The 26,862-nt window shown below is 35.9% G+C and overlaps 1 protein-coding gene across 15 annotated transcripts in view; it reads right to left on the bottom strand.

Moving 5' to 3' along the window:
- The window catches only part of CDIN1 (CDAN1 interacting nuclease 1), a 232,985-nt gene that overhangs the window by 89,001 nt on the left and 117,122 nt on the right, over positions 1-26,862 (bottom strand). The window contains exon 11 of one of the 15 annotated variants that reach the window (XM_049104304.1): positions 4,507-4,621. The exons of 12 other annotated variants lie outside the window; for them this stretch is intronic. In XM_049104304.1, the coding sequence (XP_048960261.1) occupies positions 4,585-4,621 (37 nt within the window). In that variant the 3' untranslated portion in view covers positions 4,507-4,584. Of the gene's footprint in view, positions 1-4,506; positions 4,622-5,213; positions 6,153-7,380; positions 7,460-26,862 lie in introns of those variants that run through there. 2 more of the 15 variants (XM_049104305.1, XM_049104302.1) reach the window with 2 other exon arrangements.

Genomic DNA, 26,862 nt, shown 5'->3' with positions numbered 1-26,862 from the left:
GTGACTGGGACCAAGTGGTAGCAGTGAGGAGTGAAAAATAGTTGGACTCTGGATATATTTTGGAAGGCAGAATCAATAGGATGTCCAGAAAGATCAGAAGTAAAGTATGAGAGAAAGAAATAGGAATGATCCCAGGGATAGAAGGGATGTCATTAACTGGGAAGGGGAAAGCCTTTAGAGATATCTGGAATTAGAGTTGGCATGATGAGTTTGAGATGTCTGCCATATATCCAAGTAGAGATGCTATACAGGCAGCTGGATAAATGGGTCTGAAGTTCAGGGGAGAGGTCTGGGATGGAGACTTAAAACGTTGGGTAGAATTAGTACGCAGATGGCATTTAAAGTCATAAGGCTGGATGAAATAACCATGAAAAAGAGGGACTGTGAATGGAGATTGCAAAGGAATGACTTCTAAGGGTGGGAGAATATAGTACTTTGGAAATCAGGTAAGATAACGTTTCAAGGAGCCATCAATATGAGTCTTCCCATTTGGGTTAAGTGACCTTACATTTCTGGACACAATGCTCTGACTCGGCAATGGTCCCCTGACCTATAAGCAGGCTGGGGTTGCCTGAATGACTTATACAGTGGTCTGATCCCATAACTGCCCACTAGGGGTGGACAGTCATTAATTGGATGGTAACTAATTGGACTGTTACTAATCGACTCAGATAATGATGGTGCAGAACACAAGAAAACTGGAGAAAAGGGAGTTGGAGAAGATGTGTTCACAGGTGCCTCATAATTCTGGAGGTATCCAGGTATTCCCTGCCAGGGCAGTGGCACACAGAACGCAATCTTCTGGCCCAGCTCCTTGTCATTTTCATGTGTTGGTGGCACATTCTGGTAACACACAGTCTAGTGTAGTGTTTTCCAAATAAGTTTAACAGAACTTTAGCCTCAAATGGCAATAACTGTGGCTTCAGTCTACACTCCAGATAAATAATTTCATTTGAACAATTCAGAAGAAGGGTAGATCGGACATAATGGGCAGAAGTAGGGAGAAACCAGGCATTGTAAGAGGCAGAAGCAAAGGCTTGGGAAAAAGTATGTTTGTTTGGCTGGAATGGTGCATGGAGTAACATCTGCATAAGGCTGGAGAGGCAGACGTCAGATTGTAAAGGCCTGAAATACCTTTTGGACCAAGGAGCCTGACTTTTCCCTAGAGATAATGGACAGCCACTGAAGATTCTAAGGGGTTGGAGTGTGTAAAGCTTCTAGGCTATCAATAGCAGAAAGTCCTTACCACCCTGAGGCTTGAGTGGGAAACAGAAGAGGGGAGGTGCTCAAAGCAGAGACTGGCTGAATGGAGAGGTCCACTGACAGGGCTGACTTGGTAGTTGCATGCAGGGCAGTTGATCTGAGCAGATCCCAAAGGGAAGCAGCTGGGGAACAAATATTTTGTTGGCACTTTCTCTGCACCCTTAGATCTTCTGCTGGTACCTCCCACTGACTGAGCCCAACAGGAAGCCAGAGGGCAAAGAAGTATGCTAATGTGGTCCATATAGTTTCATGAGTAGAGCAGGATGGGGATAAGCAACACACTGAGGGAATGCACCACGTCAGAGCCAAGTTCTTGGAAGAGGAATCTACTGGCAATGTGCAGGAGGGAAAGAATAAACAAGGAGAGAATTAAGTATAGGAGACCACTGCTTTCCTGGTGTAAAACAGCTCTGTACCCCAAGCATGAGATCAGCGGCCGGTCCACGTGAGGAGGCTTAAGATTCCCTAGCCTTTCAATCAGGAAAGATAGAATGTTTAGGCTGGTGAGTAGGATGCAGGACCACGACCAACTGTGTATCAAAGCAGCACCTCCCAGGTACATGCCTAAGTGGCTTTGAAACAAAGGGAGACTGTCAAATTCCGTAGCATTACATGGGTGTGGAAATAGAGGCCACCAGTGTGAATAAATATCCAGATGCTGGGTGACAGAGTTAAGAAAGAAACAAGTTAGTGGCTCTAACTTGTATAAACCAAGGATGACTTTCAAAACATGGGCAAACCCTGCAATCCTGGGGAAGAGGTAAAACTAGGAAAGGAAGAAATAAGGAGTAAGAAATCCTCCTCATCGGATACAAGGGTAGAGAATTAGCAAAAACAGAGAAAAATGGGGTGGCTTCAAGAAGTCACATGGAGGCCTCTACCTTCTCAGCATGGAGCAAGGTCTTGGGCCGAGAAGAAAGAGGTGGTAAATGTTACAGAAGCAGTTGAGGGGTTAAGTGAATAAAATTTTACTCAACATTGAATGCATTCATGAGCAGGGATGCTGCAACATGTGCCTTGCCTCCCCCTTTTGTTAATGCCAAAGTCTTAAAAGCTTAATTCTGTGATTGGGTGGTATCTTTCTCTCCAAACACTTCCCTCAAAACCTCACAATTTTGTATTCTGTTCTGAAGGTATGGATTTCTAAAGAACTGAATCATGTAATTAGCAAGTGTTTATTACTTATAAATTAATAATATTAGGTGCTAGAAAAGTAACATCAAGTAGAACGAATCTTGAATGAAAGAAACAATTATTAAAACAATACGATTGTTAAAGGGTGTGGAAAATGTGAATTAAGATATCGAACACACACACACACACACACAAAAAGATATCGAACACTGATCTACTAGGCCCATAACATGGAATTTTCACTTAATATGTGTTATCACAGTCTTCCAATTAGATTAATGTATATGACTATGCAAAGATCAACTGTAAAATCTGGAAGTACAGAAAGACATATATATATGTGTATATATATATATATAGTCTTTTAAGCTTTAAAGCTCATCATATAATATACATATATACATGCATATATGTATGTCTTTGTTAATTTTAGTGATTTAGGAAATTAATCTCAAATAAAAATGATTTAAAATGGTTAAAAAGTATGTTGTAAGTATATATTGAGACAAGCATATTTAAAATAATTGATATGATAGAATCATAACACAGATATCCTTACTTAAAATGTCTTAGTATAGTCTACCAATTAGAAATAATATGTGTATTACCATGCAAAGATCAACGTTAAATTTTAAAAGTACTGTAAAACTATGTATCTTTGGTAATTTTAGTGATTAATGCTTTAATTAAGAGATGAGGTACATGCAGACATATGCAATAAACTGACATAATTCATCATATTGCAAAGAATAACATGATGAATGCTTATGTATATTGTGAATTACACAACGCACATGCAAATCATATACTCATTATCACGCAGAGGCATTATTTTTCCGACATTCAAACTGCAACAAATCTTCAAGCACTACTCAATCTACTGTATGACTATTTAGGAACAAAGTAGTTCACGCTATCTTTTGTAGAATAATAATTTAAACTGAGAAACTCAAGTTAATGGAAACAGAGAGCAGACATTTTTAGTGACTACATCTTTGTGAGCTAAACTGGAAACCGGTCTCTGTACTATGCATCTGTTGTTCTACAATGTCATGTTAAATAGAGCCTAGGCCTTGGAGATTTTAATAAGGTCTTTAAATAATCTGCCGAATTAATCTTTTTTTTTTTCTTTTTTTTTAAGTGTTGAACAGTGAATACAATTGGTCAAAGACTAGTTGCAAAAACAACAATGCTGGTCCGGAAACAGTTTCTCAAAGAAAGAGTAATTACTTAAAAACACAACTCTTCTGAGATTGATTTGTCTCTGAATAAGGTGTCCTGAAATGAAGACAATTTCAACATGAATACATCTGGTGCTTGGCAGTAGCCAGAAAACAATGACGTGTGCAGGCTTGGTCAGAGCAGACAAGTTCCCAAAACCTTGACAGAGGCAGAACCAGCTGAAAGTTAGCTCTAAAAGGACAGGCTGGGGTTATTTATAGACAGCTTCTTATCACATAGTCAGGTTAACCTTCCCTAGTTTAATGTGACTTAAGACATACTGTTAATTAGGCTTTTTGACTAAACTCAATGGGAAATTTTTTTTTTTTTTTTTTTTTTTGCTTTGTTTTGTCTTAATGTGCAAGTTAAAGGGAAGGAACAAAGTGTTTCTGAAATTCTTCTACTGACTACAGAGGATTGTTGTTGTACTAACAGGGAAAAATGCATATCTGAACATGTTAATAAAGATAAACGGGAAAAAAAACAATTTTTCTGATCATTTTGAACTTTAATGCGGGTAAAAGGACTTCTGTTAGTAGCAGAAAGACTCCTAGATGTTCCTAATTTACAGATGAGATTGAGTCCAGTGTATATGAATCAGACAGAGAAGGTCTTTTAAAATTATTATATCCTTTAAAAGGCATTGTAATTCTCACTCTTAAACCAAACCTAAAGAAAAATATTTATAGGATCCACCATTGTATGAATCAAATATAACAGCTTCATGAATGACTTTTTCTCATCTGGGATAAGAAGATAATATCCTTATTAATATATTAACATTATGAAATTTTATAGCATTTTAAAGATTTCTTTAAAATGAAAAGTCTATTTTACTTTTTAATTAAATCTATTTCCCAGAAAGGTCTTTAAGGCTCTACAAAGTACCTTGCATTTTCTTAATGCTGACAGTTCTTGAAACCACGCTTGAATGCTTTCTTTATCCTTTGGTGAACAATTGAAAGATCATATGCAAAAGACTGTGCTTTCTCTTTTTCTTGCCCTGTAATTAAGGCATTTTAATACATTTCCTCATAGTTGTTACGAGAGCAAACTATTAAGATTCATAGATGGAGACAATTTTGACTACTATGATTATATAAACACACACGATATGAATTTTTCCTAATCAGGGATCTGAAAAAATAACAACAAAACTCCTTCAAATAAAACAATCTCTGGAAGGTTCAACTAAAACGGGGCTTCCTGTGTTGCCTTAATAAATGTAAATGATCTATAAAAATAGAAAAATACATTTGATTAACTATCCCTTAATACAAATAGTGTAAATGATAAATTCAGATTAAGAACACATTTTCTTCAAATCAATGTATATTTCTGAGAGTTTGAGATCTTTGGGGTTTCTTTTGTTGTTGTTTAAAAATAAAAATACTGCCTACAAGTCTAAAGATAACCAAGTAAAAATAGACTTTTAAAATCATGGAAGAATTAAGATTTTAATTTCAACATACATAAATTTTTTTTTTCTGGACAAAGATCCATCTAGAAAGACATAGTTTGATATTCCTTAAGTTGGGAAATGATATTTGCAATTCAAGAAAAATGCTTTTGTAAATAATGATAAAAAACAAAGCTTAAAATATGAAACTGGATATGCTTTAATATTCGTTTGCTAAGAGGAATACAGATGGAAATTATTTATTACAACCTTTGTTAAACAAACAAAAGTGGTTCACAATGCCATTTAGGAGCTATACACTTTTCAGAGCACAAAGAAAGTACACTAATACTTCTGTCATATTTTGAATCAATGTGCTGAATTTCTTAGCCCTTTCCTCTATTAGAAGATACCAGGTTTGCTAATGGGTTAAAATATTGTAATTGGATTTGATCTTAGCCAATGAGATGAGGTTTGTTTTTTTTTAATAAACTTTGGAAATTGTTTTAAAAAAAATCTTTAGATCATACCATATGATTTTAAAAATTAAGAGTGGCAGCCAGAAAATATTAGAAAATGGAGGATATCATAATTTTATGATACTTTTGGGCAAGATTGATCTAAGAATCTCCCTGACTTTTTAGGTTTTTACTGTAAAAATTTTAAACTGCATAAAAAGAAGAGAACTCCCTCACTAAATATCCATCTTGCAGATTTTATTAATCCCTTTTTAAAGTTCTCTCAAGGTATGTATTTACTTTGCAGAAATTTAAAAGAAACCCCAGGCTCTTAAGTCACCCCACCCCTAGATGTTCTCATATGTATCTCTTTGGGAAAAAAAATGGACATTTTATTACATAACTACAGTGGCTCTGCCTGCCTTACAAAATTAACAGTCATTTCTTGGTGTTAAGAATTCACACCAATCCATATTCAACTTTCAATGTCTGTCTAAAAAATTTTTTTTTACAGTCCATTTGATGGAATCGAGGTACAGCGAGGTCAACTGCATCTGGCTATGATGTCTCAGGTTTCTCTTTCCTAGGGCAGTTTCTCCTTTTCCCATTTATTTTCATGACTTTGCCTTGCTGAAGAAACTGCTCTGACTTCTCTTTAAATGAAACCTGGGACATCCCTGTTGAAGAAAGTACAACGCATGGCTGAGAAAGTGAAACCTGTCAAAATTTTCGAATTAATTTTTGGCTATAGGGAGGCAAAGGGGAGGACCCCAAGACACTTAGGCCCTATTTAATGATCTGAATAATTTCAAAAAAAGCCATTAAACAATTCCACCCTTCATGTTAAAGAATCTGAAACAGTAATAATCCTGCATAAATAGGTGTTTTATAACATAACTTTGATATATTGGCAGTTTCTACAGTAGTTTTAATTTAATAGTGTTAACATATTTACGCATAAACTAAATGACATCAAATAAGCAAATAAATGTCTAGCAATTCCAACCTTATAAATACTTTCCTTAGAATGTATAAAGAAATAATTATTTTTAAGTCAATCTGAGAAAGAAATACAAGCTGGCATGTTTCTTAACTTTTGTTTTTAGCCAACCCTCCCCCCCCACCCCACACACACTCCTTTTTAAAGGATCATTTAACCCGACAGGCAGGTTCTCACTAAATTTAATTTGTGTGGAGCTTAAATATTACGTTGAGTTACTAGGACAGTAAACCAATGGATGGCTCTGTCTTTTAAAATCTAAGGTTGTACTTTTTAAGGAGAGATATATGGGAAATTTAGAGGATTATAAAATGCTAATAAAAATTACAAGTGTTAGAAAAGAGAAAATGAAACTTTCATATATCTCCATGGTATTTGTGCTAAACAAAAATGTAAATTAACATACATAAGATTTACTTAGTCTTTCCTTGCAACAGCTTAGCTAATAAAACTTCAAAAAGATCAGTGATGTACAGTTTTTGAAAATCCAAAATATGAATGACTTTAAATGGAACCATATGAAGTGAACGACAGTATAAAGTGATCGTAGATAAAATTACAAAACTGAAATGAAATAAATTCAAAAGGAAAAGGATGAAGGGCAATTAAGTACCTATTTTGACAATTCTTAGTGGTCAAGTTTTTAAAAGTATGACACAGGAACCCTAACCTATCTATATATGAGTGATAAATGAGGCATTTTGTGTCATTACATTCCCATAAATCACTTTCTTTAACTGCTGACGGCTTTTATCAGATCTAACCTTTTCAAGCTTCTATTAGAGTGCTAACATTTTCAACTTTGACACATGTGCAGTTTACAAATTCTGCAGCTGATTAACTCTGGACAGAAGCTCACTGGCATCATTGTCTTCAAGTTGGGTGAAAGCCTTAGGGTCTCAAAAACTCAGACACTTACATTACAGTACAAAAATCTCAATTAAGGTGAGGGGCTGGGCTTTAGAGTCAGGAAGCAATTGTTTTCTGTTGGGAAACAAACACCAATAAGACTTCATTTTCCACGAAATAGGTGACCTCAGAAATACTAATAATAATAAAAAAAAAACCCACAGAAAATCCCTGGATGATAAGAGTTAATTTCTAATCAAATACATTTTTTATCTTAAATTTTTTTTTGGCAATCAAAAGATATATATATATATATTTTCATGTTTTAAGTTTTTATTTAAATTCTAGTTAGTTAACATATGGTGTAATATTGGTTTCAGGAGTAGAATTTAGTGGTTCATCAGAAAAAATATTTTTCAAAAAATAATTGCTACACTTCAGTTCTGACTCAGTCAAAACAAAGAAAACCCAAGATTAATACATTCATGGGGTGAGGAATATGACTACAAACAAAACAATTTAAGTGGGGCTGCTATAATGATGGAGCCATTTTAAAGAGAATTTTGTGGAGAGATAATGAATCAAACTAAAAGATATAGTTTCACTCTCTTGCAAATGTCAACATTTAAGTTAAAGGTTGTTTTGGATAATTCAAGAGATCAGCTCATTTGGAAAAGAAAAAATGAAAACTTCTCTTACTTTTCCTACCTTTGAAACAATTGTGTTGCAGTTATAAAGACAAAGCATGCAAAAGGTAATGTGATTTCTGTTTAAGCTATTGTTAAAATACCAAATCTCCACAGGATGCCTTTTACACATAAGCTTTAATGAATGACTTATTACCAAAAAGAAACATTCTAAACATGTATCATAAGATGAACCTTTAAGATAATCAAAATATTTGCCTGTTAAGAATGGGGAAATCTGTAAGGCAAAAAATATGTAAGTTGAAATTTTCTTTCACATGCGGACAAGAGAAGATCAAGGCTTCACAGTATTTTTAATCTTATGGTCCTAATTTCTTAGGACAAGAGTGAAACACAATAGTTGAACCTGACTGTCTGAGGGTCTGGTGATTAACACAGAAGGTGCAGGTAGATATCATGTGTATGTCAATGTGCTTAGATAAACAGCACATACATAAATACATTTGAGCAAATGTGAGTCTGTTGAGACAAAGATATTAAAGAAACTTCTTTAGAACAATGTAACTGACACAGACTTTGAAATAAAGCTAAAGTTTAAAAAAATACTGTCTCCGGCAATAACAGCCAGACAGAAGGAATCCTGATACTGGTTGTTTGACCACCAGAAGCCAGCTACTTCAAATAGTATTAGTTTTGATACGAACTACCGGCCATCAAGCCTAAATAATAAAACCTACAGAGACAGACTAATGGCACTAACGTTAAAAATGTTCACAGACAGCCTCCTGCGGCAGATTGCCTCTTGTTGATAAATGACAAATCTTAGAAAAATAGGGGGGGAAGGACAACTTTTCTAGCATCCAAACCCACATAGTCTCATAATGTCACCATCTAAGGCCTATCCATGACAAATTAAAAACTTCTTTATTTCACTAATAATGTCACTCATCACAGGAGCTGGGCAGTTACACTTTGACAATTCAGATGTAAATCCTGGGTTGCCTATGAGTATTCATGACAAAGGCATATTTATCATTTAAAACAAAAGGACATGACTTCTTGGTGTTCATATCAAAGACCAGTGATGGATGAGGCCATGCTAATCAAAAGACAGACTAGAAAAAACACAGATGTTTGCTACTTTGATTAAGAAAAGACTATTCCCTCCCCTAAAACTTCCCCAATTTGGCTAGTTCAAACAGTTTTAAATATACAATTTTATTTTATTTTATTTTATTTATTTATTCATGAGACACACACACACACAGAGAGAGAGAGAGAGAGAGAGAGAGAGAAAGGCAGAGACTCAGGCAAAGGGAGAAGCAGGCTCCATGTAGGGAGCCCGATCCCGGGTCTACAGGATCACGCCCTGGGCTGAAGGTGGCACTTAAAGCACTGAGCCATCCGGGTTGCCCTAAATATATAATTTTAAATAGATACTTAAGAGTCGCAAATTTCCAGCTGTAGCTTGTACAAAAAAAATGTTTTTTTTTCTCCCAACCTCAAATCACAGAAGCAAAATTCTTGAAGCAAAAAAAAAAAAAAAAATTCTAACTACCAGAGAAGAATAATTCCTCAGATGTAACCTGTAGAGGGATTTCCACAACTGGTTTTATCTTTCTCAATTATCCTCTTCAATCCAGGAATAGGTGAGAAAGAAAATCCATCATTCCAAACTTTTATAAATAGCACAAGTGTGAGCTGAAGTCACGTGAGGAACTTTAAGGAAAGCAAGTTTAAGACATTTTTCCCATATTTGTTTCTGACCATTATGCCTTTGTTGTTTCCAATGCTCTTCAAGTTGAAAAGCATGTAAAAATAGCTGATGTCCATTTTTTTAAGGCTTACTTAAAACCTTAAACACAACTGATTCCAGTGATTTTAGCAGGTATCACCGTTTTGGACGAGGCAGACCCAAAATAAGTGTATCATTAAAAAAAAAAAAGATATTTAGAGCTGGAGCTATTGATAGCACTTCTTCTCCTTCCACTGATGAAGAGCTATCGTCAGGACTGGCTAATAGAAATCCAATTTACAAGGTCCTGCTCATTTGAGTGCCTTTCAAGATGCAGAGGATTGGTAACCTTTCAGACTTGCAAACAAATGTCTGCTCTTCCAGGGCAGAACTATTTTAATGTGGTTCCTGGGAAGTCATCATGGCTAGGTCACCTTGAAGATGTGGATGATAGGGGCAGGGGTGGGGAAAGCCTACTTGGTAAATGATCTGTTTCCTGCCAATTTTCCTTGCCTGATTTTTAATCCCAGTGAAGCACACTTGTTGTGGATAGGCTTTTAATAGAGTGGTATATGACAAAAAACACAACATAAAGCCATATTGGGGGAAGGAACTACTTATGTATTAAGAGGATGCTTGAGTAGTTTGGTGCCACCAGCTGAAATGCTAGGTAGGCAGAAGTCTCCCCTTCTGGTAGGATCATTTTCCTCTCGAATGATAGGCATACCAAAATCCATGGTCACTCTGTAAACCTACATTGCCTGTGCTTCTCGTCTGGCCATCGTGGGCCACATTAAGGGTGCCACTGGTGTTAGGCCAGCAAGGACATTCATTCCATTTTACACAACTGAGTTGCATCCATATGTTTACCATACTTGACTTTTCATTATTACTATTGTAGTAACTATTATATGGCCTACTTATATTGGGGACATTCACCTTTTTTAAGTATACACCTGCTTCTCACAGAGGGAATTAAGGGCTGACTATTCCAGAGAGCTTAACACTCAATATATTAAGAGGTATTTATAGAATAACAAAAATCTTTCACCTTTTGGCCCTTTTATGAAAAATTTACTGAATGCCTAATATATTTAATATTCAGTAGCATGTGAGAATAATTTTTATGCAACTCTGATAGTTAGAAAGATAGATAACTCAATTATTAGATCATCTATCAAAATATTCAGATGTATAAGAGGCTACTAAAAAGATTGATGACTGAGAAAGTCCACTGATTCTCTAGCCATCATATTCATGCATTTGGCCAGACAACATTTTTCGCTGCCTTCACAAGCAAGCTTCATTACCCATCACTCCACTGAAAAGAGTTTATTATGAGGCTGCCATCTTGGCAAGACTATTATTTAGATGATAAATGCTAAGGGGAAAAAAAAGTGTTTCTACTTTTTTTTTTTTAAAGTAAAAAGATGAGCTTTTCTGACAGATAAAACAAACAGCATCTACATTTCTAATTAACTTAAATTTGGCAGATACAAATATAGGTCAGTTAAAGCTATGATGTTATCTTCTGTCTGAATTTTACCCTTAATTTGTAAAATGTAAATTAACTAATTAGAAGAAAAACAGCATGATTAGTGACAAAATGCTTCAGCTGGGTCTTTGCTTCCTGACATTTATGATCAACTATAATGAATTATTGCTTTTTAAAATAATTGATAGAATATATTTTTTTCTTACCGCAATGAAAGAAATTTTACCAAGAATTTATAAAAGAAGGCCCAGGATTCTGGCAAAACAACAGAACTTTGTGGTGTGCTTTCTGAGGAAAAGACACATATAGAATGCCATAATATTAGAAACAACTGGGTTAATTTATGGCTGTGTATATACCTAAGGGTGAATTTGGAGGAAAGAAGTGTGTAGAGATTAAGTCACTAATAAACCAGTAAAAAGATTGTCAAAATTTAACCCTTTCCCTGTCACTTCAAATGGGTTTGCTGTGTACTCAAGCAATTGGGGAGTGGTGTGTGTGTGTGCGCATGCGTGCATATGTGTGTACTTGCATGCTGGATTGGGGGTTAAAATGTTACTTGGAGGATGGTTAGAAAAGAGTAGAGGATTTGGCTACTTGAGTCTCAGCAGGAAAGCCTGTCATTGTTAAGTAGAATTAACCTATGTAATAGTTAAGGAAAAAAAGGGTTTCCCACTATTCCTATGTAGATAAAGATTCCATAATGAGAAGTACATCTAAATTGTCAGATATAGGTGTCAATGAAAAATTACGCAAAATCCTGAAAGGTAGGGTCTGTGGAAGTGGCCATGCTTTGGAGTATGGAGTGTGTGTGACCAGGCCCTGGGCAGGCAGAGCAGGATCAGGGCTGTCAGTTCTCACAGCACACAAACTTAGAAATCTAATCTGAATCAGAAATACCAGGAAATTGGAGCTGAAGCCTGTGGAATCCTAGAAAGGAGCTGAAAGTGCTTTGTCAGTACTGGGTATTGGTTTCCAGTGAAGTGACAACATTTGAAAGGACACAGAGAAAACAGAGAAACCATTCAAACAAAAATGTATGGTGATGTTCATGGTGCTAATGGAGAGTTCAGGTACAATGCAAAATAGGTGAATAGTTAAACAACTAAATACTGTAAAAATTCAGTCCTAATTTTAGGTTATGTCACTAAAATATTAACCTGGGACAAACACACCTTAATTTTGTTTAGCAAACAGTTATCATATTTGGAAACAATTTGACTAATATACTGAAATACTCCTTTTTCTCTAATATTATGACAAATCCACAAAACCTTCCACAATTTGCAGAGTGCAGTTTAAATGCTAGGAGAATATTGTCACGCTCATTTTATACTCACTAGCTATGGAGAGAGCAGGAAAACCTTTCTGATAGCTACTTATATTAAAAGTAGCTTATTACTTTTCTATTTCAGAAATTTATTAACAGTAAACATTTTTTCTTTCCATTCTCATCCCCACACCACTGTAATACTGCATTAAGAAATAATATCGGTAGCTAGTCAAAGCTCCAGTCCACAGCATATAAATCTAACATAGAACCCATTTATACATGACAGAAAATTCTCTTGACAGCTTTCTGGCCTCCACCTAACTCTTCAACCTCTTAACACATGATATTACCTATGAGGGGACTACTTCAAAAGCTATCTAAGATTTACTTTCGTGTACATTAATTTTGCACTTCGGAAGTAATCCTCAAACATTCGAACTCCAATAAATTGTTTCTATCATAAAGATAAAGAAAGACTGTAAAACATATTATAGTATAGAGACCTCCTCATTTGTTTCGTTTTTCTATTTCAAATTTAACAATCTCCACTCACATGTATCATTCTGAGAAAGGAATTTAATTTCTTTTAATTAAAAGCATTAATAGCTCCAACTAAGATTTTTGGCTTGATGATCCCTGGAGAAAAAGGACTACAGAAACTTAAAAAGCAGTAATTTATGTTCACTTAAATTTTTAAATATTTCTGTGTTTAAAAGGCAGCATTTGGTTTTCATCTGTGAAGGAAGAGAAAGGCAGAGGGAGCAATGCAGTGAGTGTCAGGTATCCTGACCAAATCTGGGTCTCTCAGTACTGCAGGAAGGTCATATCCTTTTAGCGTTGTACTGGTGTGTCAAAATACGTCAACAAACATCACACCACAGGAAGAAGAATGACCTTTCAGTTCTTTACATTTGGGCTGCCGATGGAGCTTTGGACATGGGGTATGCATGAATGGTTTTCCTAGCTAGCTTGACAAATGCAACTCCCAAGATTTCCTTCAAGTATGATTGCTAAAAAGCCCTAGGTTTTTACATTTTGGTACAGCTTTGTAAAGCCATATAACTCATGATGGAAACTGCTGTTAGGTTAACCATCTATACTCCAAATAACCAGATTCAATGCAACTGGACTAAAATTACTGTGTAAATGGTTAAATGCAAGACATTAAGGTTGGGAGTCAATAAGTTTAGAAACAACTTTATTCATTCTAACAGTAACACTTATTGTTCATCAGTTCTCTAAACTTCATTATGGAGGTCATTATATCACAGTTGTCTATCTTTCCCCATCCATAAAAATGGACATTTCTCTATATTCCTCTGTGAAAACCCACTTTGCCTATTTACTATGGATGATTCCTAAATCCTATCTCTGATCCATCACTTGAACTCCTGTTCTACAACCCAGTTGCCTTTCAACAACTCTAACATCACAACTGAAGTTATTGCTAACCTGGATTATTTTCCACTCTTCAATTGTTTATTATTCTCTCAACACCACCAATATGAATACCTCAAGGTTATCGTTGTACCATACCTCCCAATACAACAATACTTAGTTAATTGCCAAATTCTGTAAATGCTGTCTTTATCATCTCTGTAAGTCTGCACAGTCTCATTCTATTCCCACCCACCATCATAATTTGGGAATTAATGGATTATTTCAATATGGATAACTGTTGTAACAATTGTGTGTCTATCCCAACTTCTTGTTTCTGTCTACACTAAGCAATGCTCCCAGAGCATCTATCCTAGAGTTAGGTCCTAATCATGCTACTCTTTTATCAAAAAATCTCTCCTGGCTTTGCAGCTCTATGACCTTGAGCTGGGTACTTAAACTCTCTCTGATTCACCTTTCTCATATGAAATGGGGATAAAATAGTAGTATCTACCTGACTGGATTCTTATGTGGGTCAAAGAGAATAATACATGAAAGTACTTAAGCCAGTGCTGGTGCTCAGTGTTAGTTATTTTTGTGATCCATGTACATGTTTTGTTTCCCTCTTAAATTGAATTAAACTCCTTGAAGGCAAGGTTAAGCTTGCTTATCTTTGTATACTCTGAATGCATAGTATGATATCTCTACATAAAGGAACTCAATACATATCTATGAGCTTAGTCATTTACGCTACTACTGATGGACCATTTTGCTAGAATATGTTGCATTAGGAATATGTAGTGGTAAAATATTCATTTTACATTAAAATAATGAAAGGCAGCTGAAGCTGATCAGAATTTTTGGTCTAATGCTGAGTCAATATGGTTTTATACGCCTGACCTATGCACACAACCAGTGATCTCATTTTTACCACCTTCATAAACAATATAGAGCACTCTGAAAGGATTATAGCTGGAGCTATCTGGGATGACTATGGTAGACTCACATCTACATAAATTGATGAGCTTTATGAATTAAAAAAATCTTTTTGCTAAATAAAGGAATTTTGCATTAATTTTGAATTTATGATCACTTGGAATGAGTTATCAGGGATGCTACAGGACTAAATTTAAAATGTTTAAGTGGTGGTGGTTGGCAAAGCTGCCAGTGATAAAAGGGATGACAATGGCAAAGAGGAATATATAAGGAGAAGTAGGAAGGGGTTAACAAGATTGTTAACCTTACTGGCTGAATCCCTGTAAGAAAATGAGGATGAACAAAATGGTAAACATCTTGATGTTAGTGATTCAGGTAGGAAAGGGAATAAAACAAGAGAATGGAATTCATAAATCATAAGTAGGCTAAGAATATAAAAGAGCAAAAAAACCACAAGAGAATCTAATTTGCTTGTGTTAAATGGAATAAATGGATAAATGGAATTCATAGTAGGAGTTTAGTTTTTATAGGAATATGACTTCCAGGGTCAATGAGAAATGAGAAGGAAAGGATGTTTACTATTGCTATTATGTATCCAACACAGGTTTATGTTTTATGAGAAGAAGAGTATGAGACATGCAAATTTTATTCATGGCTCATTTTCCATACTCTACATGTGTGAGAGGAGAGTGAGCAAGGGCAAACTAGGGCAAAACAGCCTCATCATATGTAACTCACCCATCCCGGAGATTCTTGAATGATACTAAACACATGGGAAAATGTGTCTCTTAAAAGTAGAGGCAGAAAAAAGGCATAATTTCTGTGAATAGGGCTCCATTTCACCAAAAGACAGTCTGCTTTATGTTGGTCCTAGTGGAGGTAGAAGCCCTTGGTAAGTGCTAATGAAAGATGATTGAAGAAAGCTGCCTTCTAATGACAATACACTTATTATCCAATCTTTGACCTTGACCACACCAAAGTCTTTCCCTTTGCTGGGCAAAAAGTAGTGAGTGAGAAATCCCATTTCATCTCTAAGAATCCTGGGAGAAAGAGACCCAGAGGTCTGTTTGAGAGAGAGAGAGATCAAAAGAAAGAAACCTAGAGGTTTGCATAATTCTCACCCATAAATTATGCTATTCATGGTTTATGCTTAAGAAAATTTGTGTATAATAACAATGGAATCTAGAAGTTAAGCAGCAAATAAGTTTACAAGGCTAACGTTGAATAAGACAGACTTTTTATAATGTGTTAAACTATGTGTCTAAAACCATAACTGAGAGATATCTACTTGGAGCCAAGATGTGGTAACAGGGAATAGATTTATACTCCTGCCGGACATAAATAAACAAACGGAATAGATGACAACAGTGACAAATGAGGAACAATGATCCTGAGTGATGAGAAACAAAAAGATAAGCCCTTTGTCCCAGGGCCACTTGCTGGAGAGAGTTTTCAGGCTGTATAGTGAAGGTGAAGAACCTAGGTGAAGCTCAATGGGTCTCTCTGAGTTGAGAAGATAGAGTCGGAAGGATGGGAAGACCAGCAGCTAGAGTCTGCAGAACAGAATGCTAGCAGAATAGAGAGAAGGCATAGAGAGAGAGAGTTCCAGAGACTATCTGTAGGTCTCCCTTGAGTATACAGTAGAATACTGATTAGTGAATGTAGGACTTGAATAATGCAATGATCAATTTGACCTAATTGCCATTTCTAGAACAGTCCACTTACAAAAGTAGAACAAACTTTCTTTTCAAGTGTACGTGGAACACTTACCAAGATAGCCATAGTCTAGGCCATAAAACAAATCTCAATAAGTTTAAAAGGATGCAAGTTTGTTTCTGACCTCAATGGAATTAAAAAGGAAACTAGTAACAGGAAGATATATAAAAAATTATCAAATATTTGGGACCAAAACAGCATACATAGCCTGTGAATTAAAGAAGAAATAAAAAGAAAAGTTAGAAAGCATTTGTGACAAAATAAGTATGAAAACCCAACACATAAAATTTTGTGGAATACAGCTACAGCAATTGAGGTAAATTTCCAGCACTAAATTGTCTATCTTGGAAAAAAAGGAATGGTTTGAATTTTTGAATCAATAACCCCAGCCTTCTACCTTGGGAAACTAGAAAAAGAAGAGTAAATCAAAGTAAAACTAAAGAAAAGAAAAATATGTATATACAGATTAAATTAGAAATCAATGAAAGAGAGAAAGGGAAATAGAAACAATTAAAACTAAAAATTGGTTCTTTCAGAAGACCATAATATTGATAAACCTCCAGGCAGACTGATCTGGAAAGAAGCTATAGTTATCAATATCAGGAATGAACAACACTAACAGATTCTACTGCTATTAAAAGAAAAAAGGAATATTCTGAATACTTATCCTAATATATTCCACAACTTAGATAAAATGAATTTTTGAAAGACACAAAGTACCAAAGTTCACTCATAAAAAAACAAAAACAAAACCAACAACCTGAATCATTTTTATCTCTAAATGACTACAAGTGACTACAAGTCAATTTTGTAGTTAAAAAACTTCTTATGACAACAACAAAAATAGTCACAGATGTTTGACTAGGAAGTTCTACCTAACAGTTGAGAAAGAAATAATAACAAATCTGCACAAACTTTTCCAGAAGATTGAAGAGGAGGGAAAACCTCCTACCTCATACTATGAGCCAGCATTACCCAATACCAGATAAAGACTTAGCAGGAAAAATAAACTATAGACCAATATCACTCATAAATATAAATGAAAAAATTCTTAATACATCTTCAACAAATCAAATCCAACAAAATATAAAAAGGATAGTTTCATGACCAAGTAGATTTTATTCCAAGAATGCAAGTTTAGTGTAACATTCAGGAATCAATCGCTGTAATTCACTATTTTAACATATTAATAAAAAAAAACCCATATGACCATTTAACTGATGCAGAAAAGCATTTGACAAAATCCAACATCCATTTTTGATAAAATCTTTCAGCAAGCTAGGGATAGTAAAGGGTTTCTTTGAGCTGATACAGAACATATACAAAAACTGATAGCTAACATTCTTAATGTGAAAGATTGAATGCCTTTTTCCCAAGAAAGGAGATGTATATCACTATTTACCTTTGTATAGGTGATTCTAGCCAGTGCTGTTAGGAAAAAAAAAAGCATCCTAATAGAAAAAAGCAGTGAAACTCTTTATTTACAAATGACATGGATGAATATGTAAAAAATACCAAAAGAGTAAAGTATTAAAATGAATTTTACAAAGTTGTAAAGATCAAAATTTTGAAATTCTGTAAAAAAATTTTTTTTTACAAAGATGTAAGATCAACATTGAAAGTCAACTGTATTCTTCTATAGTAACAATGAACAATTAGAGATTGAAATGAAACCTATCTCTTTCCTTTCTTCTTTCTTTTCTTTCCTTTCCTTTTCTTTTCTTTTTTTCTTTTTCTTTTTCTTTTTCTTTTCTTTTCTTTTTCTTTTTCTTTTTGAGAGACAGCACACACACGTGTGTGCATGAACAGGGGCGAGAAGCAGAGGGAGGAGAGAATCTTGAGCAGGCTCCATGTCCAGCATAGAGCCAGATACAGGGCTTGATCTCACAACCCTGAGATCATGACCTGAGCCAAAACCAAGAGTCATACACTTAACTGACTGAGCCACTCAAGCACTCCAAAAACTATCGCTTCTAAAAGAATCAAGCAATATAAAACACATAGGGGTCAATCTAATAAAAATATGCAAGATTTGTACACCTAAAACTACAGGGCATTTTTAAGAAAAATAATAAAAGACCTAAATAGATGGAGAGATACTGTGATTATGAAAACTCAATATTGTTAAGAATTCTATATATTCAATGTAATCCCAATCAGAATCCCAATAGACTTTTTTGGGGTGAATTTACAAGATGATTATAAAATTCATATGGTAATGCAAAGGACCTAGAATAGACAAAAATAAATTTGAAAAAAGGAAAATAAAGTTCAAAGACTTATACAGTTTCCAAAATATAATGCTATGGTGATCAAGATAGTAGAGAATTGGTAGATAAATGGATCAATGGAACAAAATAGAAAATTCAGAAAAAGGCCTACACATATGTGATTAATTGATTTTTGACAAATGTGCAAAGGCTATTTAGTTGAGAAAGTATAGTCTTTTTTTTGAATATTTCATTCATTCATTCATTCATTCATTCATTCATTCATTCATCAGAGACACACAAAGAGAGGCAGAGACATAGACAGAGGAAGAAGCAGGTTTCTCGCAGGGAGCCTGATGTGGGACTAAATCCCTGGACCCCAGGATCATGTCCTGAGCTGAAGGCAGACGCTCAACTGCTGAGCCACCTGGGGTCCCAAGAAAAGTATAGTCTTTACGACAAATGGTTCTGAAATAACTGCATATCCATATGCAAGAAAATGAACTTTGATCCACATATAACACCACATATAAAAATTAGCTGAAAATGGATACTAGACCTAAATGTAAATCTTAAATAAACCTTTTAGAAAAAAACAGGAGGAGAATCTTTGTGATTTCCTTTATTCTTTATTTTTCATTTTGAGGACTTTTTAAGAAACTTTAAGTAATCTCTATACCCAACCTGGAGCTTGTACTCACGATCCCAAGATCAAGAGTCGCAGGCTCCATGGGCTAAGCCAACCAGGTGCCCCTATGATTTCTCTAGATCTTTGAATGTTTAAGATTTCCTAGACATGACAGCAAAGGTATAGTCCATAAAAGAAAAATTAGTAAATTGAACTTTATTAAAATTAAATTGAAAGTCACTGTTAAGAGAATGAAAAGGTAAGCTATAGACTGGGAGACAATATTTCATATCTGATCACTTGTCTAATAAAAGACTTAAATCCAGAATTTTTTTAAACTACCAAAACACAATAAGAAAACAACTCGAGAAATGGGCCAGACTTGAAAGACACTTATCCAAATAAGACAGATAGCAAATAAGCATGTAAAAAGATTCTCAATATCACTTGTCATTATAGAAATGCAAATTAAGAGAACAATGAGCCACTACTACACAACTCTTAGAGAGCCTAATGTTAAAAAGATTGAACATACCAAGGGACAGGGAAACCACGGAATACCTGAAAGTATCATAAACCACTGGTGGGAATGTAAAATGGTACAATCATTGTGGAAAATAGTTTAATCGTTTGGCAGAAAAGGTAAACATACACCTACTGTTATGTCCCAACCATTTCATTCAGAGGTATTTGGCTAAGAGAAATGAAACCATACATATATCTTTACATAACTATTCAAAGAAACTTTATTACTAACAGCAAGAACTAGACACAACCTAAAGGTCAATTACTAGGTGAACAGATAAACAAGTAATGGTATAGCTATGCAAGTGAATACTTCTCAGTTTAAAAAAAAAAGAAAAGAAAAAAGAAAAAGAAAAAAAAAAAAGCCAGAGTACAGTACATGTTGTATGATTCTATCTAGAGAAAATACTAGAAAATGCAAACTAAGTCTATAGTGAAGAAAGCAGATGCGTGGTTGCCTGTGTGCAGAGAAGTGAAGGGGTTGAGAGGAAGGATTCTAAGGAGGCACAAGAATTTCTGGGGTGGTAAATATGTTCAGTATCTCTACCATGGTGAAAATTTTATGAGTTTATATATACATATGTCAAAACTTGTCAAATTGTATACTTTAAATATATGTGGCTTATAATGTCAATTATACCTCAATAAAGCTATTTTTAAAAATATTATTAAAATAGACTTTTTATGTGTAACCAACAGCAATTCAGAAAAAAAAAACTCCATTCAAAATAAAAACATATATTTCTTAACAAATGTCCCATAGTCCACCTCTCTTCTGAATTCAGACTAATCTTCAGACAGTTCAGTCAGAATTTGTGAATGTGAACCAGATTCAAGACTTCTCTGATTCTATGGATTTCAAATCCAACAATTCAGGAATTATTATGCTCTGGGTGTACTGGTGTATATGACAGGCTTTTATACTGATCCTATAGATACATATTTAGAATATAAAATAAGGGATCTTGAGAAAGCAACAGAGAACACCTGGCCCAGTTTTCGCTACCATTATGAAGGTAAATATATAAACCACATATGCTGGAGAACTTTTTATTTAGATCAGCTCAGCAAACCCACTAGCTGAGTAAAGTAGCCTCTTAAAATGGATTTACCACCGTGGCTGACATGAAACTGCCTGGTGGGGCAGAAAGCGCACAGATGTGAATTCAGAGGCTGATCTGGGTTCGGGTCCCATCCCTGCAATTTACTGTCTCAGGCCTTACTAGAAGCCCCACAGATGCAGAGCCTGGGTCCCTGCTGACTGACCACTGTGAAGTGTCTGCTGACCTGAACCTTTATTCCTTAATAAAGTTTTATTTTTCTCATCAATACTCTGTTTGAAAGCAGACAGGCTACAAATGCAAGGGTTGTTCGGCAAATTCCTAGCCAAGGGGAGGTAAAGAAGAAGTTGGCATCAGTGCTGCGTGTAGACTGGCAAAAGAAAACAAGAACTCCCAAGGTCCGGGCTCTACCCGACATCAATTACAACAGTTCTCCGGGAATGAGACCCACATCAGTATTTTTTAAATGCCCCTCATGTGATTGCAATACGTGGTAAGGCTTGAGAATCACTGACCTACATCCCTGACCCATTTTAGCATCAGTTTCAACTTGATCTCCAATATTCCAGAATGAATCTCAGAAGTGGATACTGTATTCTTGGGCTTCTGATTCTATCCACTCTACTGAGTCACTTTCCATTGGCACAATTTCTATTACTCTTCCCTCACTGTCTCTGGATGATCATAACCGTTATGTTTCCATCCTCAGAATGACCATCAAACCACTTGCTCGTTAGTTTGATGTGGGGTAACTTCTCCGAAGCATATGTTATTCATATTAATGCTATCACAGTGGGCCAGCAGAAGAGTCATCTTCTCAACAATTCTTTGGTCCCCTGATTTTGGAAAACTGGCCAATATGCTTTTTATATACCTCCTCCCTGCCCAAATCTTGCACATACCTGAAGACGGTAATCATATACCTTTCTGAGAAACTATAATTCACTAATATTTCCCTACATGTTGATTCTCTTTCTCTTTATTCCTTCAACCCATTCCAGTGAGTTAACAACTGCCTCTTTACTGGAAATACAACTTTAAAAGCCTAAGGAATATTTCCATTCCTTATTTAGTTTTGGATTTAAAGTCAATATTGAAAACAATGAACAACAGCAGACAATATGAATTCCTTGGTGGGGAAAATTCTTGCATTTCACATTCCAAATGCAGAAGAAAACGTTATGAGAAATCATTCTTATAAAAGTACTACATACACAGCAGATGATTCCTTCATCCTTTTCAAATATTTCGAGGTTACTCCAGCTAATAACAATGTCAAGTATTTGTCTGGAACAACGGAATATCAATATCTTACCATAAGAGATTGAAAGCAAATTATTACATTCTACCTTTAGAGAAGCCCTCTCCAGTGCATTTACTAATTAGTCAATCTGTCTCTTGTTGTTGCTGATGACTACTTGTTAGTATACGGCAGCAGTGCCTTCTGAGCTGTTGTAATTGAAGGTTTGCAAGAGCTTCTATTGCTGAGGCACATACTCCAACTTAAGACAGATGTGATCAGCCTTGTTTTTAACGGAATAACTGGAAATCTGTGATTTAGCTAATTGCAGGCTTCCTGGAAGTATCTTAATACAGGAAAAACTTTGGGCATCCTGTGAAACATACCTTCCTTAACTGCTTGGCAGCTCCATTCTAAATGCCTCACCTCTCAAGGTAGCACAGACCAGAGAAAGCAATCACTAAACCATTGAGTAAATAACCAATCTTTAAAATATACTTAGAGGTAAGAACTAAAGTCAAATCAATTCTTGTGGCAGAGGGTATTAGAGCTTAGCATTGCCTCTAGGAGAGTAGACTCTCTGGAGCCAAAGGTTCAGAAATCTGACATATGGAACTCCGCTCTTAATTTTTTTAGTGATACATGGATGTGATCAAGACCATATTTCCTCTGGTGCTCATTTCCCCTTATATTCTAACACCAGTACAAAAAAATGACTTTGGAAGATACATGTACTTATTTTCTTTGATACTATTATTTAGAATCATTCAGGAGGTGTCCATGGCCTGGCCCAAAACTTGAGCATTCTGCTCTGGATCTCTTTGGTTGTATCAAACCTATGGGGTGAGGATTCTGCAGGACCAAGGGGACATCCCCACTTGCTCTATATTCCCCTAATCCCTTTCTAGACCACATTCCACATACCAGGGACCTTAGAACTTCCTGATCAATGCACCACAAGACCGCCCTCAAGGGCTGCATAGCCCTCTTTCTCTGGTTCATCTGCCTGATAAGAGGGCAGACCACCAGAATGTACATCTCTGTCCTGAAAGATGGCCAAGCGCAGTGGTTTGTGGGAAGGTACATGGTGCTGGATGTACAGAATGAGCGTGCTTGATAGCAGGGCCACTTATCCTGATGCTGCCACATTACGGCCCTGACATACAAGGAGGCTGCAAATTCTTAAGGCAAATCTGAACTTCCAGATCTCCCTGTAGGACAAAATACATTTTACTTTATGTCTGTTAACTTGATACACAAACTTAAATAGGCACATGGACTACATGCCTCCATATGTCCTCTTGCCCCAGGCCCCTGAAGTGATAGGGTAGGCCCAGTTTCATGTATCTCCTAAGGAAATGACAAAATATCTTCTGCTCAGGATCATTAAGACATACCATGTCAAATCTCAAAGGAGAGATTTGGCTGAAATTTTGTGAAAGCAAGTAATAAATACAAGTTTATAAATACTTACTTAAAAAACTTTATAATATGTGTTTGCCATTTATTAGTTGTGTTGTATTTTAAAACTCCTAGTGTAAATACACTGCATTCCATGAAATAGATCTGTGAAAGTCTATATAACTGAAAAGACTGTAGAAGTTCTTTTTCTTTTTTAATGAAGCATTTTTCTTTGTCTTTAGAGTGGCATTTTCAAAGAAAAAAAATTGAGCCCTATTGCAGTTGAATGTCACAGTTTCTGACAATCCTTAATGGAGGATTCAAAAGGTTGTTGTCTGCCATGCATCAAAAAATTCATCCATATATTCATCTGTTCAAATAAATATCTACTGATCACCTACTGGCACCTCCAGCAGCCAGGTATTCCAACCAGCTTTTGGGCATTTGATGACAGGTAAGACATATAGGTAAGATGAAACTCAATTTTAACTGGAGGAAGGTTACAAATAAGAAATTATAATATTTGACAAATGCTGTGAAATTATTAGTGGAACACAGGGCTGAATACCTAGCCCAAGCTTGGAATGCAGGAAGGTTTCCCAAAGAGATGTCAGTCAGCCCTCTGAGCAGTCCAGGAGGAATTTATGGCAAAGCAGGTAAATAAAAATGTCTACTTAGAAGATTTCTAAATTCCATCAGATCGTGATATACAGGAAAAACAGATACAGGGGAACTAATATTTGTTCACTGCCAAGTAATTCGAAAGTGCTTCCACGTGTATTAAATAACTCATCTTCATGACAACATGGTCAAGAAGGTATTACACCATTTTATGGGAGAAAACAAAGAGGGAGGTTGAGCTAGTTGTTCATAGTTATGGGACTGGGAAGTGGTATGGCCTGGATTCAAACCCAAGAACAAGAGAGATTCCCTTCATCATTTATTTCAAGGATCACTAAACTGGAAAATCATGTTGAAATAAAACTTTGCCTTGTTCTTGCCAGTCAGTAAGTGTTGATCCTCTTTGAGAGAAATGAAGATGTGTATTTACAAAGCATACTTCAGTTTTTCATAGATGCTACCGATGACAGCATGTCGGAGTGTGCCCGGAATGGCAGCTGGCAGGGTTGGACATGTAGTCGAGATTTCCATGTTCTTGATTGGTAGTTGTTGGGCACCGTGTGTGTGCTGCCTAATTGCTTGTGGAGCTTTGTTCTTTAGCGTCACTTAATATTTTCATTCAAATGGACCCACCTTATCTCCAAAAACTAAAAGTGAGCACAGAGTATCTGCCCCTCGTTCTTTGAAAGGCCATATGTATGGCATACATATGTATGTATAGAGCCCGTTCTATAATCTGGCCTCAGATTATGGAATTGTTTCCTTCTTAACTGTCATCATCAGAATATGAAAATACACTTAGTAATATAGATCAAATGGTCAAAGAACTCACTTTTTTGATTACAGAAATAGAATGAGAAAGCTTCCAGGGTGTTGACTATGCAAGAAAATATGGTTTTTATACAATCTGTATGTATAGCCCTATGTATATGGGATATACATTTATACATATATATACACATACACATATATGTGTGTATTTTCTATATAATCATATATATAGCCTTATATAATTTGGGGCTATATTATGGTCCAAATGATACTTCTCAGAGGCACTCTTTATTTCCTTTAACTCCATAAAAGTGGAGGCTTAGAATTTTGAGGAGCTATTTGATCAAGGTTCATAGCTGGGATAGGGGCCTGCTCACAGGAAAGGCAGCTTATGTTCTGTACTCAAAATCTGACTTTAGGGAATGTGATGACATTGCAAAACTTAAATTTTTCTGAGTTTAACTAAGTCAGGGAAAATTCTTGAAGCTTTGATTATTACAAAGGAATGAGGGGCATGCTGCATAGAGTAATTAGCAAGGGCAATATAGAAGGGAAAGCACTTTAATAAAGGCTTGTATTCAAACAAGTTGATGCTTATATGTTTCTTTGTTCACTCAGATAGGGATAATACTATGAACAAAAAGTCCAACCAAGTGAAGAGGGAGAGATGACTAAGGTGAGGCCATTTAGATGGAGTGGTCATTGAAGGTATCCTCGAGGAGAGGAATCTGAGCAGACACCTGAATTGTGCGAAGAGTTCACCATACGGAGATCCAAATGAAGAAAACTTCAAGTTGAAGAATTAGCCAGAGTAAGAGTTCTGAAGTAAAAATAAGCAGTGTAGATTTAAGGAAGGCCCAGAAAGCCAACGTGGCTTCAGAAGTATAAGAGAGGGAGGGAGCCTTAGTTGAGGAGAAAGAGAGAGAAAGAGACGGGCAGGTGTACAGATAACAGGGTAGTGCAGAACCAGATCATGTAAGCTCTGAATGTCATGTGAAAGAGTTTGGATTTTATCTGCAATGTAATGGGAAGCCACTGAGGAATTCTGAGCAGGAAGTGATATAATCTGATTTATATTTCCCAAGAGTTGCTCTGGCTAGGGTAATAAAAATGGATCAGAGGAGTATAAAGGTTAATGTCTGGAGACCAATTTGGAAGCTACAGCAACAGTTCAAGAGATGATAACAGAGACTGAAGTGATGCCAGGTAAGAAGGTGATACTGGGGCATGATTTGAGATAAGACAAAGTTGGAATTGAAAGGACTTTTTGGTAGGCTGATAATGGGTTAGGTTTTTGTCCCAAGTATTTAGGCAAATTGTGGCATCATTAGTTGAGCTTGGGAGGAACTGGGGGAGCAAAAAGCCTGGGGAGGAAAATAAAAGGTTTAATCTTAGACATGTTAGGTCTGAGATACCCACTGGACATTCAAGAGGAGCTACTGAGTGGACGGCTGGATAAACAAATTTGTACTCATTGGAAATATTAGGGCTGGCAGCAAGAATTAGTAGATACTATTATAGAGATGGTATATAAAACTTTGATGAAATCTCCAGCGGAGACCCCTGGAAGTGAATGTAGATAACAAAGAGAAGAGTGCTGAGCACTGAGTTCCAGGGCCCTATTCCAGTGTAGAGCTGGAAGGAGGAAAAACCAGCAAAGCAAACAGAGTATGCTACTGGGATGGCATAGAGCAACTCAGAAGAATATCTCCTGGAAGTCAAGAAAGGATGTTTTAGTAAGGAGGGAGGTTATGATCAACCTTGTCAAAGTTGCTAAATGGATGAGTAAGAATATTGACTTACACAAAAAAAGAAAGTCCTACAGAAACATTAAACTAAAAATTAAGGGCTCAGTAGTAGTTACTTATGTGAACAACTGGGCTTATGCAAAGTCATGATTCT

This window comes from Canis lupus, chromosome 30 (genome assembly GCF_003254725.2).
Source record: "Canis lupus dingo isolate Sandy chromosome 30, ASM325472v2, whole genome shotgun sequence".
Classification (NCBI taxonomy): domain Eukaryota; kingdom Metazoa; phylum Chordata; class Mammalia; order Carnivora; family Canidae; genus Canis; species Canis lupus.
This window is presented reverse-complemented; position numbering and strand designations above follow the sequence as displayed.